Source organism: Temnothorax nylanderi, unplaced genomic scaffold (assembly GCF_030848795.1).
Source record: "Temnothorax nylanderi isolate EJ_2023f unplaced genomic scaffold, tnyl_v1.0 TNYL_tig0001_pilon, whole genome shotgun sequence".
Taxonomy (NCBI): Eukaryota; Metazoa; Arthropoda; class Insecta; order Hymenoptera; family Formicidae; genus Temnothorax; species Temnothorax nylanderi.
Window position 1 is genome coordinate 4,552,573 of NW_027249063.1, and position 25,727 is coordinate 4,578,299.

General features: G+C 40.0%; 1 protein-coding gene and 1 long non-coding RNA gene across 2 annotated transcripts in view; one reads left to right on the forward strand and one right to left on the reverse strand.

The window, feature by feature from the left end:
- The window catches only part of LOC139787437 (uncharacterized), a 128,498-nt gene that overhangs the window by 82,899 nt on the left and 19,872 nt on the right, over positions 1 to 25,727 (reverse strand). The window lies entirely within an intron of this gene.
- Positions 4,283 to 25,061, forward strand: Exex (motor neuron and pancreas homeobox extra-extra). The gene is made up of 4 exons (XM_071726127.1): positions 4,283 to 4,541; positions 4,849 to 6,091; positions 20,028 to 20,191; positions 23,418 to 25,061. The coding sequence occupies exons 1-4, from the start codon at positions 4,497 to 4,499 to the stop codon at positions 23,658 to 23,660; spliced, it is 1,695 nt and encodes a 564-aa protein (XP_071582228.1). The 5' UTR covers positions 4,283 to 4,496; the 3' UTR covers positions 23,661 to 25,061.

Genomic DNA, 25,727 nt, shown 5'->3' on the forward strand with positions numbered 1-25,727 from the left:
TTGTTTATCGCAGTAATAAAATAGCCATTTCATTAACTTATTTATACCAATAAACATCGCCATGTGTAATCCATCTGATAAATATACCTACAATGATTCATCTGTGTTATTAGCCATATTAAATATACGTAATGTCGCTCTACTTAATCGTGCTAATTAGACGTAACGAAAGAGGCATATAGATGAATATACATATAATTTAATTACTTATAACATTTTATATATAATATTTAGAGAGATATATATATCGACGTATGACACTTTACGAGATCATGCGCACGTTATCAACAACAGATGTATCGATAATTACCATCCTATCGTTAAACAATATCAAATTGAAGTCTGATAAGGAATCAAATTTTCCGCAATAATAAATAAATAAATTTCGCAATAAATTTTAATAAAATTATAGTCACGGAGAGACAATTATTAATAAATCTCTCATTTCTTTATCATTTATATCAAAATTCGATAGACTCACAACGAATACGGAATAAAACAAGTTCAATAATACATCCCACAATTACAAAATTATATTGAAGAACTTCACGCTATGACTACTTTTATATTACATCGGCTAATAAAAACTAGAATATTTCATCTTTGCTACAGAACTGCAAAGAAGAAAACCTATTTAGTTTCATAAAGTCGCATGAAGTTTAGGATGCCCTAAGTTTTACTTTAACGACAATATACGCGAGCAAAGAATTGAAATTAGTCCGATAAACGAACACCATCAGGCGATCGATATGGCTCCATTAACGATATTTACATAAATATAGATTCGCGATAAGCGAATACGCGACACCAATTAGGATTTATCAGCGGCCGACGATAGCTAATCGAAACAGCGATCTTATCCTTCGGATAAGAAGTGCGACGTGCGAATTAAGCATTATCAAACTGTTAATTTTTTTTGGCAAAGAGAAACGCAATAGCACATAATGCTTTCTTTTCTCTCGCACCTGTACTTATATACACCCGCTAATTTAGCCTAAATTCTTGATTATCGAAAAAGTCGCGAAATCTAATAGTCCGCCAATCAGCATTACCAAATGAGAGAACAGTTCTCGACTTTGTACAATTGCGTGGCGTGGTGCACCGTTCAAAGTGTTTAAATTTGTCGACTTAATAGGAACATCATTGCCGTTTTACGCGAACATTTTTGCGAGGCAAATATTAATTCTTTTTAAATGTATCTTACGTGACATATTCCTAGTTTAATATTTTAAAAAATACCTAAACTTTCCAGCAGTATAATTTTTAATTGCTAAATTCAATGGCACGATCATGCGATCCCACGTATAATAAGACGTGATTTGTTTGCATTACGTATAGTAATATTATTTCGCGATTATTGGTAATATTTTTTTAAAGCTATAATCCCACAAATTCGTTTTCAAAGGTCATCTCTTTGAGTGAAAGACTTTTCACTCTCAAATAACGATATGGCAGAGAATTCTCGCTTATCGTGACGGAGCATAATCGATGGTTAAAAATCGTTTGATGTTTGCTCGGCAGCCAAGGGTGACAGAAAGTTACCTCTGTATGTGTGCCAGAGGTCCACAATATGATATACATATGTGTTTGCTACCTGCATGGACCCTGATATATCGACAGTGGCGTAGAATGCATGTATGTTCAAGGACTCATATAAGCAATTACTAACTATAAGACACACTCATTACAAGATAATCGCGAGCAACTTGCAATCTCAAGTACTATTATCAAAGTCTATATTTCTTTGTAATGAAAATAGATAATGGATAAAAATATTGTAAACAAGAAATGTATGCAAAGTTATTGTTGCCTAATAAATGTGTACCTCTTATGAGATTAAGAATGTATAGATATGAGAATTATAGATATGAGAAAAATATATAAAATAGATGGCTAAATAAGAAATTGAGAAAGAGCCAAGTATTAATGTAAAATAATTTGCAACAAGCCATACTTCCTAACATCCATTTATATCGATTTTTCTTTTAAGCTTTTCTTAATTTTTTATAACAAGTAAAATAAATTTGTGGTAAGATAATTAAGATGTAAATAGAATTAAACTTGCATTTAGTCATCCTCATGCAGAGAAAAATTCGATAAAATAAAAAATTCAGTGAATTCAGTGATTTTAACCCACATTGTTTTAAGAACTTGGGAAAATTTAAATTTTCTCCTATATTTCTTGAAGTCTTGGAAAAGTAGGTTAGACCGATGTCGTATTAAGCCTTCAAAATATGTTCTAAGGGAGCAGCACGTGTGTCCACGACACTGATACGATAACATTAAGGGAGTACGTAGAAACGTATCGAGAGGAGAGTGAAAACGAGTATCCCGTGAGTATGCTGGACGTGCTTCGGCCCTTAAGTAAACACTCTTTCGTCTCTTATTTGGCTACATCGAGCAAACGAGGAGAACGAACCATGCACCTTTCAAGCACCGTATTCGTGGTGGAACCACGAAGCGAGCGACACCGGGTGATCCATCATTTTTCGATTGTTAAACGCCTCAAGTGTCTACGACACGACGTGTACCTTTGTGCATCTACATCGAATTATTATCAATTTTTGCATCGCCGAAGAATTTTTCTCTGATGTTTTAAGTATATAATCACGTTCCAGGTAATAATTCGTGCTGGACGCTTATATAATCATAATAAAAATTAATATATGTATATTTGAAAAGAAAAGACCAAAATATAAGATAAAAACATGGGGCACTAGATATTAGATCTCTATCCGAGAAAATAAAGGGATATTTAACATGCGATAGAGTCTTTAAAATTTGTGTTTATATTTTATTACATTAGACTTATAAGATAAGATAAAATGTTTACCATAATAGCTCAGAAATTGAAAAATATTTCATATTAACTTCTATTTTATTATAATCAATGTATTTTAAATATTTTATCTTAAAATACATTGATTATTTTGCTCTAATTGTTAAATCACGATCGCATTACATAATTACGAAACAGTTTGAACTTGGAAGAAATATTTCTGAGCGTTAGATGCGTTGTCACCCCACTGATAACCAAATATTCGTTCAACTGATACGGGAAACAGTCGATAAGGGGAACGATTACGCGCAAACGGGGTGTGATACCTATTAGGTGACTATTAGGTACCCGATAACGCGACACGTATTATTGATATAATACTTCATTGCACGATGTTATCTGAACGGATGTCCACTAATACGCATATATCTGATTACACATTTTTCAGATAATCAGATGTGCGCTATAATTAATCCCAATGACTCGCGACCATCGCCACGATAAGAAATATTTTGATTATAAATGCATATCTGTGTAATCTTTAAAAATCTTATATTCGGATATTTATTCTTTACGAGATAAATATTTATTTTATAAATATGTATAAAATTAATCAATATAAAATTAGTCAACATCGAAAATCAAAGGATGAACGCGACAGAAGGAAAACCGCGATAATCCGATACTATAGTTCATAAAAGGAGGAAACTTGCGATATAAGAAAGCGGGTCACCTCGATCTTGGAAGAAGTTACTCAAATAATTCCAAAAGTTAAGCTTCTAGAAGACATTTCAATCGAGAAAGAAGTTTGATTGAATAAAAGAAATATATCAGTTTCCAATATGAGGTTCACGGATAATTTGTTCCCTCGTAATCCAGAACCTCAGTTTCTATCTCATTCCATTTTTCTTATAATATTGCGAAAGACGTTAAGACAAATTCGGTGACAGCAGACTAGAAAATAATTCTCACGAACTTTCGTGTCTCACGGTTTATGTTAATAAAAGAAAATTACGGAAGGAAATAAAATGTCTAACTCGGCCGATTTCACCATCTTGTTTAAACTGAACAGTCTCACGAATCAGCCACGATAGATGGCTATCGGACTTGAGTTAAATTAATGACGCGATAATATCGATTACAATACCGTCTTGATACCCGCCGCGCGCGGACACCAAGAATCCCTAAGAAGACACCGCGGAATCGTCCATCCGCTCGCACCCTCGCCACATTTTCACGCCTATTTGCCTCTCCTTCAGACCTCCACGATCACGTGGAGAAGCTTCGTGCGTCTCTCTCTGTACCTCTCTCGCGCCGATCCTTCACGCAAGCTCTGATTGGTCGAGGGGGAAGCATCGAGGGTGGCATCGCTATCCCCGTTGCACTCGGCGGAAGTACCTCGCTGTATCTCACCCCCGCCGAAGGATCTGTGGGTGTGTAGCTCGGACACGCCCGACCCGCGGTGGGCGTAGTCAAAAGCCAGTTGCAGCGATTCTATTCTAGTGGGAGAAGCTTTTTCGTCGGACACGCGGTCACTCGCGACGTCACTTTGCGACGCGACGCCGAGCCGCTTGCTCGTGGTCGTCGGCTTCGTGTGAAGATCGTGACTCGTATAATCGCGAAATCGATCGGTTGCGAGGAACGATTATCGATCCACCAAGTGCGGCTGACCGAGCTATGGATCAATTAACAATCGTTCCGATGACACGTCCACGTAATGACGTTCGAAACTGTGCGAAACGTCGCTGAGAGATTTACGCAGGTACACCACCATCGCTAGATCACCTATAATCGATCGGTTTAAGGAATTACAATCATCAATCGGATGAAAACTTCATTGTAACTAGAATTAATTTGCGTCAAGTGTTGATTTTGAGGGTCATCTTGGTATCAATCAGATCAAGACGTCATTGATCTTTTAGACATTGTTATATACAATTCGTTTGAGTCAGTGTCAGAGGCAGGGATCGTTATATTGCTCAAGTGACACCTAGATTCGGTTGGAATCCAATAGTGTTGACATTGCAAGGACATAATCTCACCAGAAAGTATGTGTTAAAAATCTACAGTGGTCGCAGGACATGGCAGCTATGCATTACAACGCGCAGATGGTCTCAGAAGACTTGCATCAGCATCCGCGACATCTCTACAGCCTTCAACAGAGACTTCAGGATCCCGGATCTTCGCCCAGATCGGAGGATGCCAGATCGCCGCTGGACAGCCGAGTGAGATCGCTCGAGGAAGTGCGTTTCGTGGGTGCCAGATCGCCGGACGTGGAAGATAGAGTAATCAGATATCACGAGGATGCCGGAAGTAAACGTTTCCCGAAAGACCACTCGGGGCCTGTTTTCTTCCAGGATTCGGAAAACTCTTCCAGGAAATGTTTTAGCGACGGAATAGCGACGAGTCGTTGCCGCGAGTCGGAAAGCTCTCCCGGGAGGACGTCTTCGCCGCAAAATTACATCCTCAGCTCGTCCAATCAGCACAATAGCTCCATTGGCAAAACGTCTTTCTGCATCGATGCGCTTCTGGGTCGCGCTACGAAGCAGAATGAAATAGAACAATCGTCGGCCGATCGACAGAAATCGTTCTCCAGAAATCACGGTGTCCAATCTGATGGCCTGAATCTCGGTGGCATTCAGGAACGGGAATCCCCCACCGCCATAAGATGCTCCGGAGATCAAAGAACCGCCTTGAGAAATTCTCTAAATCCTTTCGTTCAGCATCACGAATCCGATTCGCCGAGTCTGGAAGCACGAGAGAGACACTCCTCCAATCGCGGGACCGTTCTCGGCCTCCATTCCAGCGATTCCGGCGTGCCGGTCCAAAGGGGCCAGTTCAGGCCCGAAACGGGGACCAGCAACTATCGGAACGACCGGCTCGAGAACGTCGAGGACGACACGTCGGTCGACGTGGACCCGACGCGAACCGGAAGCGCCAGTCCCGGGAGTAACGCGAGTCGCAGTCCCGCTTCCAGCCCTCCGATATCTCCCGGCTCGGAGGATCCGTCCAGTAACGGGGTGCTGAGCCATCAGAGCCTCGCGTCCGGGCCCTACGGCGTGGGCGCGGCGGTGGTCAGGCAGAATCAGGGCCTCCTACTGCATCCCGCGGGGCCACTCATCCATCCCGGAGGATTGTACTATCATCCGGCCGGCGGCAGCGCCTTCCACTCGATACACAAGGAGGGTCAGCCGGTCGGCCATCCCCAATCTGGAGGGCCTCATCCTCAGCAGCATCACATCCATCCACTCCAGCTCGAGTGGTTCGCCCGGACCGGCATGTTATACCCGAGACTTCCCGCGGATCTGGCCGGTGAGTAGATGCAATTAATCTAATTAATTACAATGGCTGTTTCGGATAGTTTGATGTTTGCGCATAAACGAATCGTTGTAGCTTTTAATAATATGGGAAATACAGAAAAGAGAAATGTATTTCGCGAAAATGAAAAAAGTATTATGTTGAAGAAACCTTGAGATACCGTTTCATAAATTTTATTTGTAAAAAAAAGCATATCTAAATCCATGTCTAATAAAGATAATATTGAAGATGATATTGATAAAATTTTTGACGATATTGATTATAATAAAAATTAATTTACGTATTTTAGTTGTTTGAAATTTTTAAATAATTTAATAATTTTTATTAATAAATAATAAGAGATTTTAGAAGATGCATATGTGTAATAATGTACAGCTGCGTGAATTATAAGCCTAATGTGGCAAAAATAATATTCTGAATTACATCACTGTCTAATAACAAAAGCATAAATCATGTCCATCAAATTGAGATTATCGATCACTGCTGATGCTTGTAATTAATTGAATATATCATAATGATTGCCGCGCCGAAGAACGATACAAGCAATTAATCGCGCGATATCTGATGAAAATCACAATAATTATCATTGCTATAAAAAGCGACGCAAATTGAAATCCCCTATTTTATGATAAGATATCATTCATATGAGCTTTTAAGTGGAATAGTGTAAAAAGAAAGTGTAATTTAACGATATATATCAATAATGATAAATCATGTATTTTAAATAATGATCTAATTATTGCGCGCAACGTGGCAGAAAATTTTAAATTCTTTTATTTTATAAAAATATCAATAAAATAATTTTAAAGATTTTTAAGCATTTTATATAAAGAATTTCTGTAAGCTTTTTATATTTCAAAATTAAAACAAAAAATACAATTCCTCGTTTCTTTGTGCGATATGATGGCTTCAAGCGTTATATATTAATTATTTACAAGGTAAACGCGAAAACAGTGTGCAATTAATTTTTTAAAGTGGAAATCCCGAATTCTGATGATTTCCGGATTATGATAAAAGTCGCGCGGATTTTTATCATAATCCAGAATAAAATCGCAAATACTGCAAAATGCTATTGCAAAAGACGACTCGACCTTCACGTTAAAACCATTAATCTTGTTTCAATGCTTGATAAATTAATGATTCGATAATAATTTGCGAGTATAGCCGATAACGGTCGTTAAAGTCGATAACAATCCTCGTAAATCGCTCTTTCCTAAGCCGACAGTGATGCTAGCGGTGCCGATCCCAGAAAAAAAAACACGTTGATTGCGACTTTATCGCCGACTGCGGATCTGCAACAAATAGCGCGCGAGATAGCACGAGAATAGACGTAAGCGAATTCGATTTAAAATAATGTTTAAAATCAAATTTGAAATCATGAATTTTCTAATAAGAATTTACAGCAATTCTTAATTATCTATTTCCTTATTACATTAGATAACGTCTGCGATTAAACTTCGCGAACAGGTAAAGGAATCTTTATATATTTTTCCGTGTATTTCGATTAGGATTTATTTTAATGAGAATTTAATTTATCGCTTGACAATCAACGAAATGTCGAGCATGCATGATAAATGACTTGCAGTCAATTTTCATGACAGAAAAAGGAAGTAACTAACAATAAGCTTCCTCGTCGGGGAATCCTCGTCGGGGAATCCGCGGGAGACGCGTATTGCGCAAAATCGAAATTCCTCGCGTGGGTGAGTGGATCGTCAGGCGATATCGTCGATTGACGGTAACTCATGCGTGGGAGGTTGTGTTATGTTAGCTCTCGACAGCTATTACCAGCTATTAACTCGAAAGTGAGAGGCAACGTCGAAAGACAGATTGCCGCTGCGATGAGCAGATAGTACATGTTTACGTGTCTAATGTACCGCTCCACTAGACCATATTGGCCGACCACACAAATTTTACGATCTCGATAACGGCGATGTGACGCTCGCATGCTCGCGGTTCTCTTCAAACATAGATTTTTGAAATTATCTTCAAAAAACTTAACGTAAAATAACGTACAAATATTACGAAATATAAGATATCAATCGTTCAAAATTTTTTATTTTCTTTATTTTGGATAGAAGATTATGTCCAACAATTATGTTCCTTTTCTATCAGAAAGATAATTTTATTATAGGAAATAAATTTCCTTTAATCTTTCAGGGAGTCAGCTAATATTTTCAACTAAAATTTTTCGGAAATTTTTGTATTGATTCTCTTGAATAGCATTTCATCTAATAAATTTCGCCAGTTTTTAATTAAACTTTCGCAATTGTTCCTGAAAAATGAGGAAGTGCATTCGTTCAGTCGCCGTTTGCCTACAAAACCTTTATTCACGAGACCGACGAACTGCATCGCTGCCAACTAATTCGCAAACCTTTCCACGAATCACAGAAACCGTCTTAGAAATTCGAAGAAGGAAAAGAGAGAAGGTAGGAGAGAGGGATGACACCAAGTGGCGACGAAGAAATTTGGAAGGTAAAAGGCAAGGGCTTGAGGGAGGAAGGGGTGTGCAACAAGGAGTCTGGTTACCACGGTAAATTTCGCGCTCGGAAAAAAGAGCCGTGGCCGCGTTGTCAGGCCAATCAGTCGAGGGCTTTTATCGAACAAATTGGTCAGTGAACGTATGGCGATGGCGGCGGCGGCGGATACCCCGGGACGGAGGAAGGGAAGCAGAAATGAGAGGCGGAGTGGCGGCGGGGACCCGGGAACGCCGCGGACACAAGTGGCGAACGGTGACGGGTGCGCGGGGTATTTCCTGTCAGATGATCCTGATTGGTAGTTGCCGAGCAATCCAGCGTCGACCAAAAAAGGCGAAAAAAATCGAGCGGTAGCGTAAAACAAGCGCAAAAAAGGGAAAACGCAAAAAAAGAATGAGGGAGAGAGAGACAGAGAGAGAGAGCACAAATGCGTGTGCGCGCGCGTGGCACGAAATAAAACGCGCGTCGAATACATCGAATGTGCCCCTGCCGCTGCCACCCCCCCCCCCCCCGCGTGGCATGCTCGTTGGAGGCCATCGTCGGTACACGGCTCGACTTGTTAAAAATTGCCGGCGGCCGCGCGGACCACCCCCGCGCGACGTTTTGTAAATAACACGGAGGGAAGGAAGGGTGACGGGGGAGGGAATGAGAGCGCGGACGGTGAGGGGGATGATGCGAGCTTTTATTTGCGGAATATTTGTCGCGCGTTATGCCCGCGCGCGGCGACGCAACGACAACACCATGTTTCATCTATCCCGTGCCGCGCGTAACGGCGTATCGAAATTTAACTAGCGCGTTATAAGCGGGGTGTGTGCACGTGTCGGGGCCCGCGTATTGCACGATGTACCCCGGTGCCCGAACGGCACCGCCGCCGCCCACCGCACCCCCAAACCTCACGTCACCGTCCGCCGCTGCTAGGTAGTTATCCATATCGCGTTACGAATGGATGGCCTGCACCGCGACCGCTCTAATTAGCGCGATTCTGCGGCCATCGATTGCCGCCGCCGAATGGAATGGCCATTGAAACGGCAAAACATCGTCGTTATTATAACGCTTGTATTACTGGAATTATACTAGGCGCGAACATCTTAGAGACAAATTATTTAATTTCGGAATACGTTGTCTCTCGTAATGATATAAGTTGGTAAATAAAGGGTTGAACTAAAATAACCGAAAAGTCATTTTAAGAAACTTTGATCGGATGCTGAAAACTAGTTTAAAGTTTCGAACATCATCTCGACGAAGAAAACGATTTGATAGAAAGCATGAGAAATATTGAGAAAAAATTAAGATCTCAGAAACTCATTTTATATGCATTCTAGAATTTATAAGAGATAATTATATTAAAAAATAAATTCTTTCTTCGAATAGATGTGTTTAATGTTACATAAAAATTACTTGCAATCCATAAAAATTCAATATATTTAGCAAACATCCTCATAATTATTATTCCACGACTTGCAATAAGTTACCTAAGAATGCAAAAATATAAATATTCTACTCTTTCTTAAGAAGTAATGACATAAAACAGAATTAAGTCTAAGTTTCGTTCCCATATATGTATTTAATAAAATTGCATCAGGAAAGTCTGCGTTAATGAAATAAATTAATATTATGTAAACTACACGTCGTTCGCAAAGGCGTATTCACATTTTTCACTACGCACTGGCGTATCTATGTGACAGTTCGGATGTTTTTTTTTTCAGTTGGCACATGTGCATGCGTCAATCAGCAATGATCGACAGTAGTCGATAATTGGCTTTTGGATTAGCGTGCGAAACGTCATCGATTTTCCGATGGTGCGCGTCATATAGGCACGCCAGCGATGATTAATCGCTCGCGCGAGTTGAAGTAACAATTGTAATAATTACTGTCCCCCCGCCAGGAAGGAATAAATTATTCATCGCGAATTTATGGCCTTTTTACGCGAAACGCGCGCGCTGAGAAAATCCTTAAGCGTTTTAACGATATTAATTGCAGGTACCGATATCAACGGCAAATATATAAATAATCGTGGAGGGCGCAATAAATCTCGCGTACGATAAAACTGCTAACACGTAATTTTTATTTTCACCGTTGTTTTACATATTTTAATGCCAATGATTTAATGACGGCGTATGTTTAATTTGCCGATTATGGAAATGCAAAATTTCCACGCTGACTATTATTTCATTCTTCTATTATTTCATGCGTCTGAGCGCTTCTTATCTCGCAATACTGCTGGTTACATTATTTTAAAGGCATACGAATACTGAATTACTGAATTTAATACGAAGATTAAATACATGTAAACAAGCACGCCAAATAGTTTTTAATTAAATTCTATCATTTTTGTGTGAAAAAATACTACAGTGACAGTATTTGCCATATATGCACATTTTTTTCATTTATCGGGAAATCTTTCTCCTATGTAAATGTAAATCGAGTTACAAATTCCTCTCTAATGGCCGATGGTCTGTGAAGATATTTTTTCAAGTTAATGGGAGGGTTCTTAGTAGAAGGCACAAACGAAATTAAGGGTGGTTTTATTTACCGAAGGGCGTCGAAGAAAAAGCAGCATTGCCATTTCCTTTTAGCGCCACGGCAGGATATTGCAAAGTGAAATTAAATATCTTGAAAATGAATACTGTAATTTGGCCGTTTTTATGGCGTTTGCTAAGCGTGGCGTATGTTTCTATTTTTACATACAATCAGTTGTATTTGCAGAGAATTAAATAGCCACCAAAAGACAATGAAATAAATTCCAAGGAAATTCAACTTCTATGAACATCGTATTAATAACATAAAACAATATAGCAGTAGGTATAAAACAACGGTTAGTTTTCGCGTACTTATTCATCATAAAATAAAATTTCTCATTCTTTCCTTTATTGATATAAAAAAATATGTTCAAGTTCATTTTGCGATATTAATTTTTTCCTTCAAATAAAGTCTCGCGGGGGATGGAGGATAATATTTCATCTATAATGGACCACGTTTTTCTCGAAATAAATCCGGACCAGCGTTCTATTCAACCGTTCCGTTATCAGTCAATTGAATATTCGTGTCTCGCGGTATATTTTATTGAGTGAACCAAATTTTCACCAAATCGACATTGTTCGGTCGAGGAAAACAGAAGTTCCTTCCCTCGAGGAACCGCAATTAAGGAGGATTCGTTTCTTTACGGACAGTTCGATCGACAATTTGGCTTAAATCGACTTGACGAACCGTGAGGGTAGCGGCCGGCGTGACGATACGGCCGGAATCTCGTTTTTTTTTCCTCCTTTCTCTCTGTCTCTCTCTCTTTTTTTTTTCGAACCGATCCCGCCGTCCATACGAACGGGGAGAAACAATGGCGAGGAGATGGCGGCGGAAACTCTACCAACAAAAGGGGGATGATACTCGGGAGACAGAGAGCGCGCGCGCGAGGGGTTGGCGGATGATTTAATTAGTTAATTGTGCGTCATTCATCCGTCTATTCATCCCCTTCGCAGCCTCCCACGTCCCGGCATGCTCTGCCACCGCCGTCACCATACCGTTCCCATGGCAACTCCGCGGACTTATAGTCCGTTTAAACGGCCAATTTCGCGTTTCCGTCGGAGACCCGCGAACGGAAGCCGCTGGCCCAGCCGCTTTGTATATTTTGCCTTTTACAAAACTATGGCTGTACAATATCACACAATAATATACTGCAATAATTACGAAAATATTACACTAATAAGATAGTGCGCTGTATGTTATATTACGATGTAATAAAAATAATGTAATAAAAACGTAACGTACGATGTAATTAACCGTGTGATAACAAGGGAGTTTAAAAAAGAATGCTAAAGCGAACTAGTTGAATTGTGTGGATAACGGAAGAAGCTTCTATCAGCTCTTACTGGGTCGTACTGCCACCATTTATATTCTATACTCTAACATATGGCGATTGCGGGGGATTAATCTTATTTGTTCGGAATTTACAGCATTCCTATTAATTCGACCGCAGCGCTTATGGTGTTCCAGATAGCTAGGTTTACGTGGCTGATTGCACGCGGGTTATCGCCACGTTATCTACTTCCAGGGAGATTTAATCGAGTATTCATTTAAAATTACGCGATAAGAAAGTTCGATAAGAAATAAAGGGAAAGAAGGGCACAAAGCACGTACTATCCAAGATTAATGCATTGATTTATATATTGATGTATAGTATATGTATTATCTAATCATTCTCTAAAATTGATATTACAAATTTGCAGTGAAAGAAATCGCAAAAAAATAATTATATTCCATGAATTATAACACAGAAATTAAAAGTAGCTTGAAGAAAAAAAAGTACAATTTTTATTAATTATTTTGGAATTTTTCTACTGCTACTGTGTGTATTAATTACATTTTGATTACAAAAATATTCGTTGATTAATAAAGTCAATAAAAATTATTTTTCTGACAAACATACTTATCTTTTCAACGCATATAAAATTATTGCAGCATCTAGAAAGAAACTTTGTATAGCAAAAAAAATTGATATTTAACGGGAAAACAATATCCACGTTTATTCGTAAGAACGAGATCGCGGTAAATTAAATCGAGGGCTCATTCTCTCCTCTGTGCGTGTAGCGTCGGAAATCGAATTCATCGTAATGGTAGCGGTTTCAACAACCCTCGCTAACATACGACAGCGCTCCGAAAGCGACAAGTCGGCGTCGGGCGAATCAGCGTCGTTAGCGATTGACTTCTCGTTCGACCTCGGGGTCGCAACTACGAACTGATGTCGATGTTGTTTCCGGAACGGAGTTCGAAATTAAAGCTCGACGCGCGGCAGAGAGAGCATGGACGGCCGAGCGCGGATAGTCAGAAGCGGGAGAGAGTAAACCGATGCGCTCGCTTGCTCGCTCACCACCGCACGCACGCACGGAGTGTATATACGCGCGGGTATATACACCGGAAGCCGGTGGCGGCGGCGGCAGCGGCAGCGGCGGCGGCATCAGATCCGCCTATAAGCGTATAGGTGGTAATGGCGTTTCTGAATTAGCTGCTAGCTAGTTTGGCCGTCCGCAAGCAAACAGATCTTGGTTACCCGATGTGTAACATCCCGCGCGCTCGCTCAAACGCGCCATCCCGTGTCTATATACCGGTCTTGTCGGTAATACTATTCGCATAGCTACGTGTACGCGAATATGCGTGCGCCACGTTCGTGTACGTGTATATATGCACGTGCGTACGCGCATCGGATAGCTGCCGGATACGTGACGCGTACGGTCGAACTCCTTTCGGCCGCAAAACGCCTTTGACCCTTTGCCATCACCGAGAATAAAAACCGAATTTTACATCTCGACGTAGCATGATAAAATGTTTTTCGACGGTAAAAAAAAGTATCCATTAATGTAACATGTAACGTACTGCAGTAATGAGAGCTACAGTATTACAATCGGGAGTCAATTACGCTACAGACGAATCAGAGGTTCTGAAGAAAGCGATCGGTTTTGAATTAATCTGCAATCAAAATTAAGTGGCAATCGAGATCGAGATTCTAACAATAAAAATTACAAATTTATCTTGTAAAAATCACTGTTGCATAATTAGCTAAGTGTTAAAACTGTATTCACCGAACACTCGACGGCGCGCGGCGCGGCGCAACGCGACGTCTCAATTAGAACCAAACTTGCGTGTGTCTGGAGACGCGGAAGAAGATGGCGAATCGGGCGAGCATCCGGTGCACGAGGCAAGAATAAGAAGTAACATCGCGGATGTTTATGGCGTGATTTGTGGCGAGTTCGCGAGCCCGAGTTCGGGATTAAATTCAGCCATTTCGGGTAAGGAAAATAGCCTGGTAAAACTTGCCCAACTTTTCCTTCTCTCTTTCCTTTTTCTCACTCTTTCCTATCACCGTCTCCTCTCTTTCCTTCCTACTCTATCTCTCTATCTCTCTATCTCTCTCTCTCTTCCTTTCGCTTACGCGCTCGTCCGGCTCCATTCCCATCTACGATCATCCCCGGCACGTCGGGGGTGGCCGTCGGACGGCGAGGGGGTGGCGAGACGGCGGATAGCGACGTTACTCGCCTAGATTCGTTTAGCTCGGATCTGAGGGGCAGATAATTCGGGGGGCGGGACACGGCAAAGGGGCTCCGGGGACCGCGGGCGGGGCTTGCCGGCGACGCACACACACGCGCACGATACCCCCCACACACATATACACAGAGATAAACACACCATTACGCTCTTCCGTACGCACGCATACACATACACGCGCAAATACATACGGACATAGCTACAGCACGGACGCGGGAGCAAAAGCTGAGAGAACGCACCACCGACGAAGTTACCAAATCGACGTTACCAACCCCTTCGCTCGCCTTCCCACCACTTTCTCCCCCGCGCTATCCGCCCCCCGTCTTCCCCTGTTCCATCCCCCTCGAGACGACGAGCGCGCGCGGTGCTAGCCGGACCGAGCGACGGAGGGTACAGCGGCACAGTTAGAGGTATACACGCCGATTTAGGACGCTAATTCCAATTTGCAATTCGCTATTGGGTAATTGCTGCCCATTAGAGGGAGGCCATTTTCGGCTGCTACGTAGGCGTAGAGCCGCGTCCGCGGGAGCTATGTACTCGTGACAGCGGAGCGAGGACAGGATCGATGCACCTCCGAGTAAAAGACGAGCCGTGCACTATTTCCGATGAAAAATCTAACGAAAGGATCTTTAATTAAAATGAGATTTCTAATTCAATGACAAAAAGCACAAACAAGTCTATCTTGTTCCTATACATTTTTACCCCATTTTTTTAATTGCTATCATTATGATGAATCCCGAAATCGAATTTCATGCTACGCCGAGTGCTATGCGCACGCGAAAAAATTGATCTCAACTTTTCTCATGATTTTATTATCGCAAATTAGCACAAGGATCGGTTTTCTGTAATATATTATTTTTGTCATACGCAAACTGTTTTCTTTTGCTATAATTATTCCAGATGCAATCAGATTCTCTCTAATTATTTATACGTGCATCTCGTAAGCAATGTGGAAAAAATACGGAGAGACTAGGTTTATTTAAAAAATGAATTTTTTTATTTTTATTTTTAATAGTTAATAAATATTTTTGTAATTACTTTTAGCAACAGAAAATTTGGTAAAAAGTTTAATTTAATTATTAATTGCGATATAAGATATATTCAAAATAAGGAAGTATACCTATATTATAATTGTATATAGCAGAATAGTATTTCTATATAAAATGTATATAATATATAAAATAATTATTTTACTACGGGGAATATGTTGCGATACTTTTCCATCGTGACGCGAAGCATTCGGGTCATTCGGTAACGCGCCAACATTCCGGCGACCGACGCAAAAAGGACTAAAAACGAAGGTGAAGTTCCTGCGGGAGCTCGGATCGAGTAATCAGTTTTAATTAAGCGTACCTTTCGCCCGGGAGTTAACGAGGGTAGTTACTCGTTAGTCCGAGATACCGTGCGATTCGCCGACCCTAAAAAAAAGTCGCACGAGATCCGATCTCGGCTCAGTGGAACGAAGAGTTACATGCGGATAATTAATTTCGTAAGTATTTCATAATAATCGCTCAAAATATAACAATGATCTTGTTCCGGATTTTAAATCGTTATGCCTAAAAAATCAATACATTACAAAAAGACTGTAAAATAATAAACGTATTATAGAAAGTCATCGTGTATTTTATTTGCTGATTATAAATTATTATAATTAACTTAAAAATATAATTGATATGAAAACTGATTTCTTATTGACTTTATAAAATTATAGAAAAATACTGGCTCGTCTCCATTATATATCTATATCTTTTAACGACGAAAAGCAAAGTTCGCTACGATACCTACCGCATCACCATCCCTCATTGCGACGCAAGGATATTCATGCGACCGGTAAAATGTAATTTTTCGGGGGATAAACTTCCGGGGGACGAGACGGTACGACGAAAAGAGAAAGAGAGAAAGAGAGAGCAGGCGCTTTAAGTACAGATAATAGGTGGTGTTTACCGCCGCGATGATCGGCACCATTTAAGGGTGGCCCGGCATGAAGCGGCCGATGGGACCCCAAATAAATTAAATTATCATGATAAAAGCCCCCTCCCGTCCCTCTATTCGATATAAGAGCGCGAATGGTGATTGTCCACTCGATAAAGTCTCCCTTCTCATGTTTACCGACATCTGTCACCAGTTTGCGCATTTCCCGATCGACGTGCAATGTGCCAAATGATCAATTTAGCGGGACACGGCGCATTCTCCGCGTGTCAATGAAATTAGGGCAATTCAAGCGCAAATGTATCGTAAAGGATTGCAGAAATTAATTATGGCAATTATTTATAAAAATTAATGCTATTTAAAATGGGGCAATCGTCCAATTTTTATTTTGGAGGTAAATAATGAAAAAAAGATGTATTGCTCGTTGAACATTCTTCGGTAATTTATGATATATATTTTTCAACTTTTTTACAATTTTTATTGCTAAATTTTATTAAATGTGTTGGTTTCTATTTTATATCATATATTTATCGATATCATTTTACTCCTCGATTATCTTTATCGACTTCGTGATTGCACGGTACATCGCATTGCGTTTATTTATTAGGCTACGAGGGGATTGTTTGCAGTTAGTTAGCGCTATAGTTAACGCGACACCCCTGATGATAGAAGGGTATGTACCGTATGTCAGTAACCAACCCCCTCGATCGCGGCAGACGAATTTCTTTGGTGCGCTTATAACGCCGAGTAATGCGCCGGTGGCTCAATGAATAATTATCGCGAGCCGGCCAATTTGGCGACGAAGGGTTCGATAATTTATGACGGCTATTTATCCGACCGCTCCTCTCGCTTCTTAAACTTTTAAAGGAGAATGGATGCGACCCTTAAATGTCAGAACTCGATCACGTTGCGTTTTTGTCTTTAGCGGGTTAAAATGTTACGGTCTCGATAAAATTAACGGCCTTGTTATTTTCAGAATTTTATAATATAATTAATACGGTTCTAGCTCTTCCTCAAAAGTTTCTACAACATGTCTTCAAAAAGAGCCGAGATAATTAAACGTAGAATATAAATTTATATATAAAAGTGCAGATATATAAAAGCGATCGCGCGCTCTATATTTTCGTCGTACGATAATTAGTCATAACTTTTTTATTTTAATCACAATCAATTCACATCCACGTTCACGAATCCCAACAATGAAATTCGCGCCGATTACTGTTATTACTGATACATTATCATTATCGTCTGAAATTAATCGGGAAAATACTGTGAGGAATATAGATGCCCGAACCTTATCTCAGTCCTCTCGACCTTTTGATCACGTTGACCAAAAGTGATTGCAGATTAAAATTTTATGATTGATTGTAGAATTAATGTAATCACATGTCAATCGTAATAAAGTTGAGCAGCTACAAAATTGCTTTATCTCGAAGATTAACAAAGTTGCGATAGATAAACCAATGTGAAAAAATTCGGTAATTTATAATACCGTATGATATGCAAGCGTGTCAAGAGAATCTAATGGATACCGAGTACACGGTGTGTCCGGACGATGAAATTGAAAAAAAGGACATAAAAATAAATCATGACGGAACGGGCGAGGAGCGCAATGGCGCAAATAATAATTGTCACGAATCAGCGGGGAGGGAAATCATCGGTCAGGCCATATGTGCCCAGCAGGGAAGAGGGGGGCCGAACTCCACTTTGTCCAACGATAAATAACCCAATAAATGTGCTACAGTCTAAATACTAACAGCTATCAAATGTAGTCTCTCGTCCCTCGCGCGTGACGCGCTTGCTCCCGTGAACAATCGTCAAAAATGTCCCGCGTGTATTTTTTTTAAATTCGTAACAATCATTAAACAACAACACGTAGCGCTTTTATAATTATACTTGATAAATGCAAAATGAGAGGTCAAATTTGGGTAAATGTGGACAGTAAGAATTTAGTAAAATCACTTGAACCATATCTTATTCGAATTTAAACTAAACGAAATTTTAAATTGCCCATGCACACAAAGATATATTATTCTAATGTATTATATTATTAATCTAATATTACTTATATAATTTTATATTTAATTAGATGTTTCTCTGATACATATTACATATTATTACTCTTTTCCTGATGCTTGAATTGCGCGTGTTAAATTCGCGAAAATACATATTACGCCCCGCTGTGTGAAAGACCGATAATACGACATCGAAATATCAAAACTGCCGCTTATTTGTGTACCAGGCGTGAAATCGCGCGGCCCCATATCGAAATACGCGGGTCTCTCTTTGAGGAAGAGCGAGAACGTGCGTACCTGCTCGTACGCAGCTTATAGTGAATCACGCGTCGACCGGTAATCCGAATGCGCTCGACTAAATGCCGCCATGTGTACAAACACTGACAGCCGGTCACGCACTTGCTAGTTAAGTTACGAGGGTGCTTAAGCCAGTGACGCAAGGCCCACCTCCCTGCTAATCGTGGAAACCCGGTGGACATAGCGCTCGGCAACAACAAAAACACGTGGCATCGCGGTGACAAAAATAACGGCGTCTCTCACGTACCCGCTGAAGTTCGAAACCTTGGATCAGAAAATATTCTGCAAACTAAATTTTTACAAGAATTGCATTTTAATGATTTCGCCCCAAACGTGTCATTTCAAACAATTTTATTCAACGATTCTTTCAAATGTATAAAGCTGATTTATTTCTCAAATTTTGATATATCTCAAATTTTATTTATTAATTTATTTTGCATTAGAAAGGTAATCGCAGTAATTTAACTTAATTGCAATTTATATTATTTTTTAAAAAATTACTAATTGTAAGAATAGTAAATTTCACGCATTTAGTTATTAATACATAATAATCATATTTAGAAGTTCTGGATAAATAATTAATGTGAATATATATACAATCGTATCGCATTCATCACACATTGATCAATAGCAATTCTATCATGATTACGTCGATCATTTCGTCAGACTCCACGGCGTCCTACGCCTATGGTGTTATAAGTCGGCAATTCTCCCCTGACCAAGAGTCATTCACGGGGCTAATTGCAGGGGCGGCTTTCCACCCCTATCGTCTAACCCCAAATCATCCCCCGTAATCCATAGGGATTTACACTCACGATAATTGCATTAGCATTCGATGATTTTTATTGGATCGTCCGGATCGCAATAATGAATCATTTTTGTTCTCCGAATTTTGCCGGACTAAAATCGCATTTAATTTGCGACTTTTATCGGATACAAACAAATTTAATAAAGCAATATTTTTAATTAAAAGTTTTTGTTATTCAAAAATCAACACGACGTCAGAAATATATTTGTTCGCAGTTTTATATGATTTATTTCACGTATCTTAATTATTGAGTTTTTTAATTTAATGGCTCATGAGCAAATATTGTTGTTCGAGTTAACATAATAACACTATTATTACAGTACCATTATAAGTTACAAAAAATATTTCTTAAACAAAATATTTTCTTGTAATAGGTTGCGCGGCACAACATGCATTGCTGGGCAAAACTAGGAGGCCTAGGACCGCCTTTACGTCCCAGCAGCTCCTCGAATTGGAGAAGCAATTCCGACAGAACAAGTACCTCAGCAGACCGAAGAGGTTCGAGGTCGCGACGTCGCTGATGCTCACGGAAACGCAGGTAAATCGAGATAATGATGTTGAATTGCGCATTACCTTCCTCGATATCCCAAATTCAATAACGGCCCAATTCAATAAACGACCGTGAATCATCTCTCGTACGATAAGTATCGCGATTAGCAATTTTTATTACTCACGTCTGAGCAGAAAGAAGAAAATGCGAATCGTGAATCACCCGTAATACGAGATCCGCGATAAAACATGCAATAAAATGGCTTTTATCGACATCGTCCATACTATAGAAATCTCGAAGAGCACCAAATAGCGAAACCCGATGAGAATTCCGTTATAATTTTGTTGTCGTTTAGCATTGTAACAGTTTTCATCAAAACTGCTATGTAAAGTTAAAAAGACTGGGTGTTATTTTACATAAAATCTATTTCCTCACTCGGGAGAGGTATCTTTGCATAATTATATATCCGATTGATACGGAATCGCTCGCGGAAATCGTTAAGAAATCGAATCGATAATTTCCCAGGAGGAGGGACGAGGGAGACAAAGTTAGAATCGAGTTGGCGTTAAGTTAGCGTCGAGAGTCGGCCCCGTGAGGAGTTGAGCGACGTCAACCGGTAAATAGCGCGAAAATGGAAATTCGCGAGGTCACGGGGGAGCGCGATGAGCACTCGGGAGGGGGGAAAAAGAAGACCCTCGAAAAGAGAGAAAATCCCTTCGTATAATCCGGCCCGCCCTATACCTCCATCCGACGCCCGACGTGTGCACGCGAATCCTCTCTCGCATAGTTCAACAACTTAAACATAACTCCGAAGCTTACGAGCCCTGACGGATCGCTCGGCAAACAGACGTGAAAGTCTGAGTTATGGCGGGCTCAGTCGCTGATTTGTTTCGATATTTTACCGATTCCGCCTCGCTCCTCGCCTCCGCCTCGGCCTTCCTCGTCCTCCTCCTTTCCCGGGGCCTGTTACCCGTTTCACGTCTGAGTTCCGCGCTTGCAGAAACGCGATTACCGGCGATTTACCGTCCAAGCGCGAGCATCACGACGAAACGCGAGCGTCGCGACGCCCGACGAAGAACGCGTTTATTTGAAAAGGGCGAAAGCTGTACAGCTCCCCAATAAATCTCTCTACATTGCAATTTTTGTCATTATCAAGTCAAGTAATTTTTTAGGGACGTGGACACTTGTATGGAGACGTCACGTATTCGTAAAAGTTATCGCACGTAAATGTTATTGCCAAATCATTTAACATGAAAATTCACGAAATATAGCAGTTCGACCATTTCTTGTGATATAAGCATATTTTTCGACGAGTTATGCATTCCTTTATGTTTTCCGCACAATTGTTTCCCTTTGGATTCTTACCAAATTGATTCGACGTTATTGCGACAATGGCAACGATTTCCTGCTCGCCGAATTAATTAGTTTAAAGTCCGAAATTCACGGTTCAATTGTCGAAATCGCGATCGTAATCGTCGTAATAACACGCAAGATCTATATATACGCATCGATGATCATCAATTCATCAGTGAGAAAAATATCTTCGGCCAATTAGCGCAATCGCAATTAAGATCGTATCGTAGATCGAACGCTCTCGGAATCCCATGATTCACCGTCGTTCGGTTTCCCATGTACAAGATGTCGATTAATTTCGGCTCGCGAGATAATTTACAACGCGATTTATTTGTTCTCTTTCTCACTCGCTCGCTCGCTCTTTAAATCGTTCGTCGGTTTATCGGCGATATAACAAATATTTATTTTCGCGAGCGTCGCTTTTTCTCCCCCCCCCCCCTCCCCCCATCTCTCGATCCATTTTTTCGACTGACTCGCTCGCACCTACAATTCGTACCTTCTCGCCCGCCTTTCCTCTCCCCCCTTCCTTCAAATTCAATCCCCCCGCGCTTGTTTACCTCGCGCTCCGAATTATTTGTTAACGCGACGCGAATGATTTACGTAAGTCCCTGTCGTTTCGTCTATCGAATCATCCAGCTGATCGATAAGCAATGGCACACCCGCTGTTTTAATGCAAAACCCTATATTTCAAGAGAAATAAATATTTTCATCGCAAACACACTTTTAATCTTCAAATTGTATTATAATGTTAAACTATTTTCTTTTTTTATTCACGAACCTAAAGTTTTATCACAAACAAATATTTTGTTTGAATTCATATGTGAACATATGTGAAATGTATAACAATCATGAAAAAGATTGTCTTCACTGAGGTGTGCTTTACTGTGGCGCGATTAGGATTTTATATGTATATATAATCTTGTCACCACGCAAGATTCTTCGAGTAGCAAGAATTCGGCGAAACGTTCACAGATTCTTCCATTCGTATTCGTATGAGAAAGCCGCGCTCCTACACGGAGGGTAAAGATATAATACGGTTGGTGTGTCTGGAGGGGATTGGCCCGGGCGCATGATATGTTGTCCGAAAGATTTACATCGTTTTCTTACGATTGGGGAGGAAAAATCGAGTCCCTGTATCTGTCTACCTGATTTACTGCGTCTCGCGGGGTGGCTCACGTGACGTTGCCCGCGCTTATAGAGCACGCATTCGCCAAATTAAATCGGGCGCGGATCGAAGACAATCACCACCGACAACTCGTCAATTCTTATAATTAGCGCCTTTGCAGCTATTATCGACGCGAAATTGAAATCAAATTAGAAAAATCTTTCAATTCGCGAACGTATCCACGAATGAGTTTTAATTGTTTAATATCTGGAGCATAGGAAGTCTGAAATACTCAAAGGACTACTATTTGTTTTTTAATTTCGAAATTTATTATACAGAATGGCCGATACTTTGATTTCATATAAGATAAAAAGAAATGACTTGTGACGTAACAACTCGATGCTTGTTGAAAACTTGCATTGCGATTAATATTATAAGAATTATTTTTATATCTCCACGTGTAATTTATTAGTCACGATTAAAATAAACAAATTTGACAGCTCTTATTTTTCCTTATTGCTTCGCGTTTAAATAATGTTATATACATTTTATCATATCATACTTGTAATATAAATTCATTGCAACATTGCGACAAATTCTTTTTTCGCGAATAGTATTTCGTAATTATCTAAAATTAAATGCGAGATAAGTGCCGAAATATTTTATCAAATATCGCGCGCGATAGTTGTTAGTTCCCCGAAATCGCTTATCGCTACGCATATAATTCCTCTAATCTCTCCTCGCGTCGTGAAATTTTACCAAATTTACACGGTGTCGACTCGCCGCGAATAATTACACGGTATACTCTCATTGCAGGTGAAGATCTGGTTTCAAAATCGTCGAATGAAATGGAAACGCAGTAAGAAGGCGCAGCAGGAGGCTCGTGCGAGCGGAAAGGTCGAGGAAGCCGGAAGCGCGAGGAGTGCCGATAGGGACACTGGAAGTGACGTCAGCGTGAATGCACCTGGAACACCGGAGGAATCTAGAGGAACGCTCCAGGAAAGTCAGAGAACTGGAACGGACCTCCAGGAACCTTTGTATCGGCCTTATGTGGTCTAAAAGAGCAACGGAGGCATTTAACTCTTGGGGGACCAACATTTTTCGAAAATGCGCGAAGAAAAAACAATATTCGCGAACGTACACAGACGTTTCTGCCGCTCATTTTATTTTATACATAATTATTTTGGAACATGTATAGATATATTTTATTTAACTATATTTTATTTAAATATTATTAATTTAATTAGGAAGCAAACACAGAATATACGAAAAAGAAATATTTCTCTTAACATGTTAAAAGAAAATTAATTGTTGGTCCCCTAACGGTTAAAAAGATGTAAATTATCACTAAACTGATTGTTTCTTGGAAAATTGAGTTGTTCAGAGAAACGATTATTTCAGAGTCAAGTGCGAATCTAAAGATTCGATTAATAAAACTAAGTTCTGCTTGTTAATTTGACTGCGTGATTGTTCCTGTATAGATACTTTTTATAGTGAGAAGCAAAAGTATCCCGCTTTACTATCGATTGCGACATAATTTTGATAGTCGATCGTGACAGTAAAAGTTGTTATGACTTACTATCAGAGATTGAAACCGACATAATACTGATTTTTCGTCGGTAAGTGCATCAGCTTGCGCCCATCTATCCATTGTCACGAACGAACGTGGAAATTATTTTCGCGTGCATCGATCTCAATGAATTTCGGTCTCTGCTTATTGTTGAACACAGTTTTCTACCAAAAAACAGTCGATCTCTCGTGTGTGTATATATCTCACCTCTATAATTTACTATATCAAAAATTCTGATGTAAATAAGTGCGAACGAGACGATATTCACGAACACGATCATTAACGATACCTCGCTTGTTAATAACACGGTTATTAGATACACAAGTGTCACTGCTGATTCTAGGAGAAGCGTCTTGCTCAAAACCAGCGGGATATTGGTTTTATAATCGAATTATCGTTTTATTGCCTGCCGGAGAGAAGGCGGACAATAATCGCGTTTCGAGCATGCAACAACTGGAAGATCTACGCGCCGTGATCGTGCGATTTACCGACGCATATGTGACAGCGAAGATCTACCTTCGGGATCTATGAAGCCTCGAGACGGATGCCATTTAATCTAAATTCATCGTGTATATAGACATGACTAGATACTATTTATTCTGTGTTCGCTCGGCTTGTAAGATAGAAGAGACGCCAGGCAGACGCTGGAATCGCGACGTTGTTAATATAAACGGTGTAAAGAGAAAACAGGACGGGTAGGATCGTTCCTGTCCAGAGGTACAGGCGTTACTCGAGCATTGTCCCATACGAGTGCGCGTGCGAGCGAGAAGCATGTATTTACGATGTGAGTGTAAATATTATCCGCATAGATTCTAAGTTAGTGAATGCGATGCAAATACACGGTATGATAATATCGCGAGAAGTTCCTAAATAAATTATGAAATCGAGCAAAGTCGCTGCGTTCTTCTTTCTCCATGAATATCATTTTCTCCTAACAGGCGTTTATTTTTAACGCTATTGTAACTTTAAGTGGATATTTATTTATTTCGGCAGCTATATGTATGGCCAGTGCCACACATTCGATCTGGAAATATTAATTACTCATGCTAGAATTATGTAATTTTGATTAAAAATTATGCGTTTTTCGACAATTTTTAGAAGAACCAGTTTTTTGGCGATAGCAATTCCGTAGGATTAAATATTTTCTTATATCAGTTATATTTATTTTTAGACGAATAAATCTATCACAATTATCTAGAATAGATAAATATTTATATCTATTCTTTAAAGTGTCATACGTTATTTGATACATTATTTGATTTGACATGCATTTACTCAAAAATTATTTGAAGACAGTTTATTTCAATGTACAAAATTTATTTTTTCTTATTAAAAATCAACTAAACTGGTAAATCAACCGAAAAATCCGTCACGACCGCAATATCAGATTTTACTTTGCATTTCGAACAATAAATGCTCAGATCCGCTCGTATTCAGCCGCGTGTGCGAGGGAGCCGGGTCTCATGTTATTTGCATGATGGCCGCTGATTGGTATATGGCTTGTAAATGAGAAGCTTCATCCCCCGGCGGATAACCACCCCCGAACGGGCCTGACT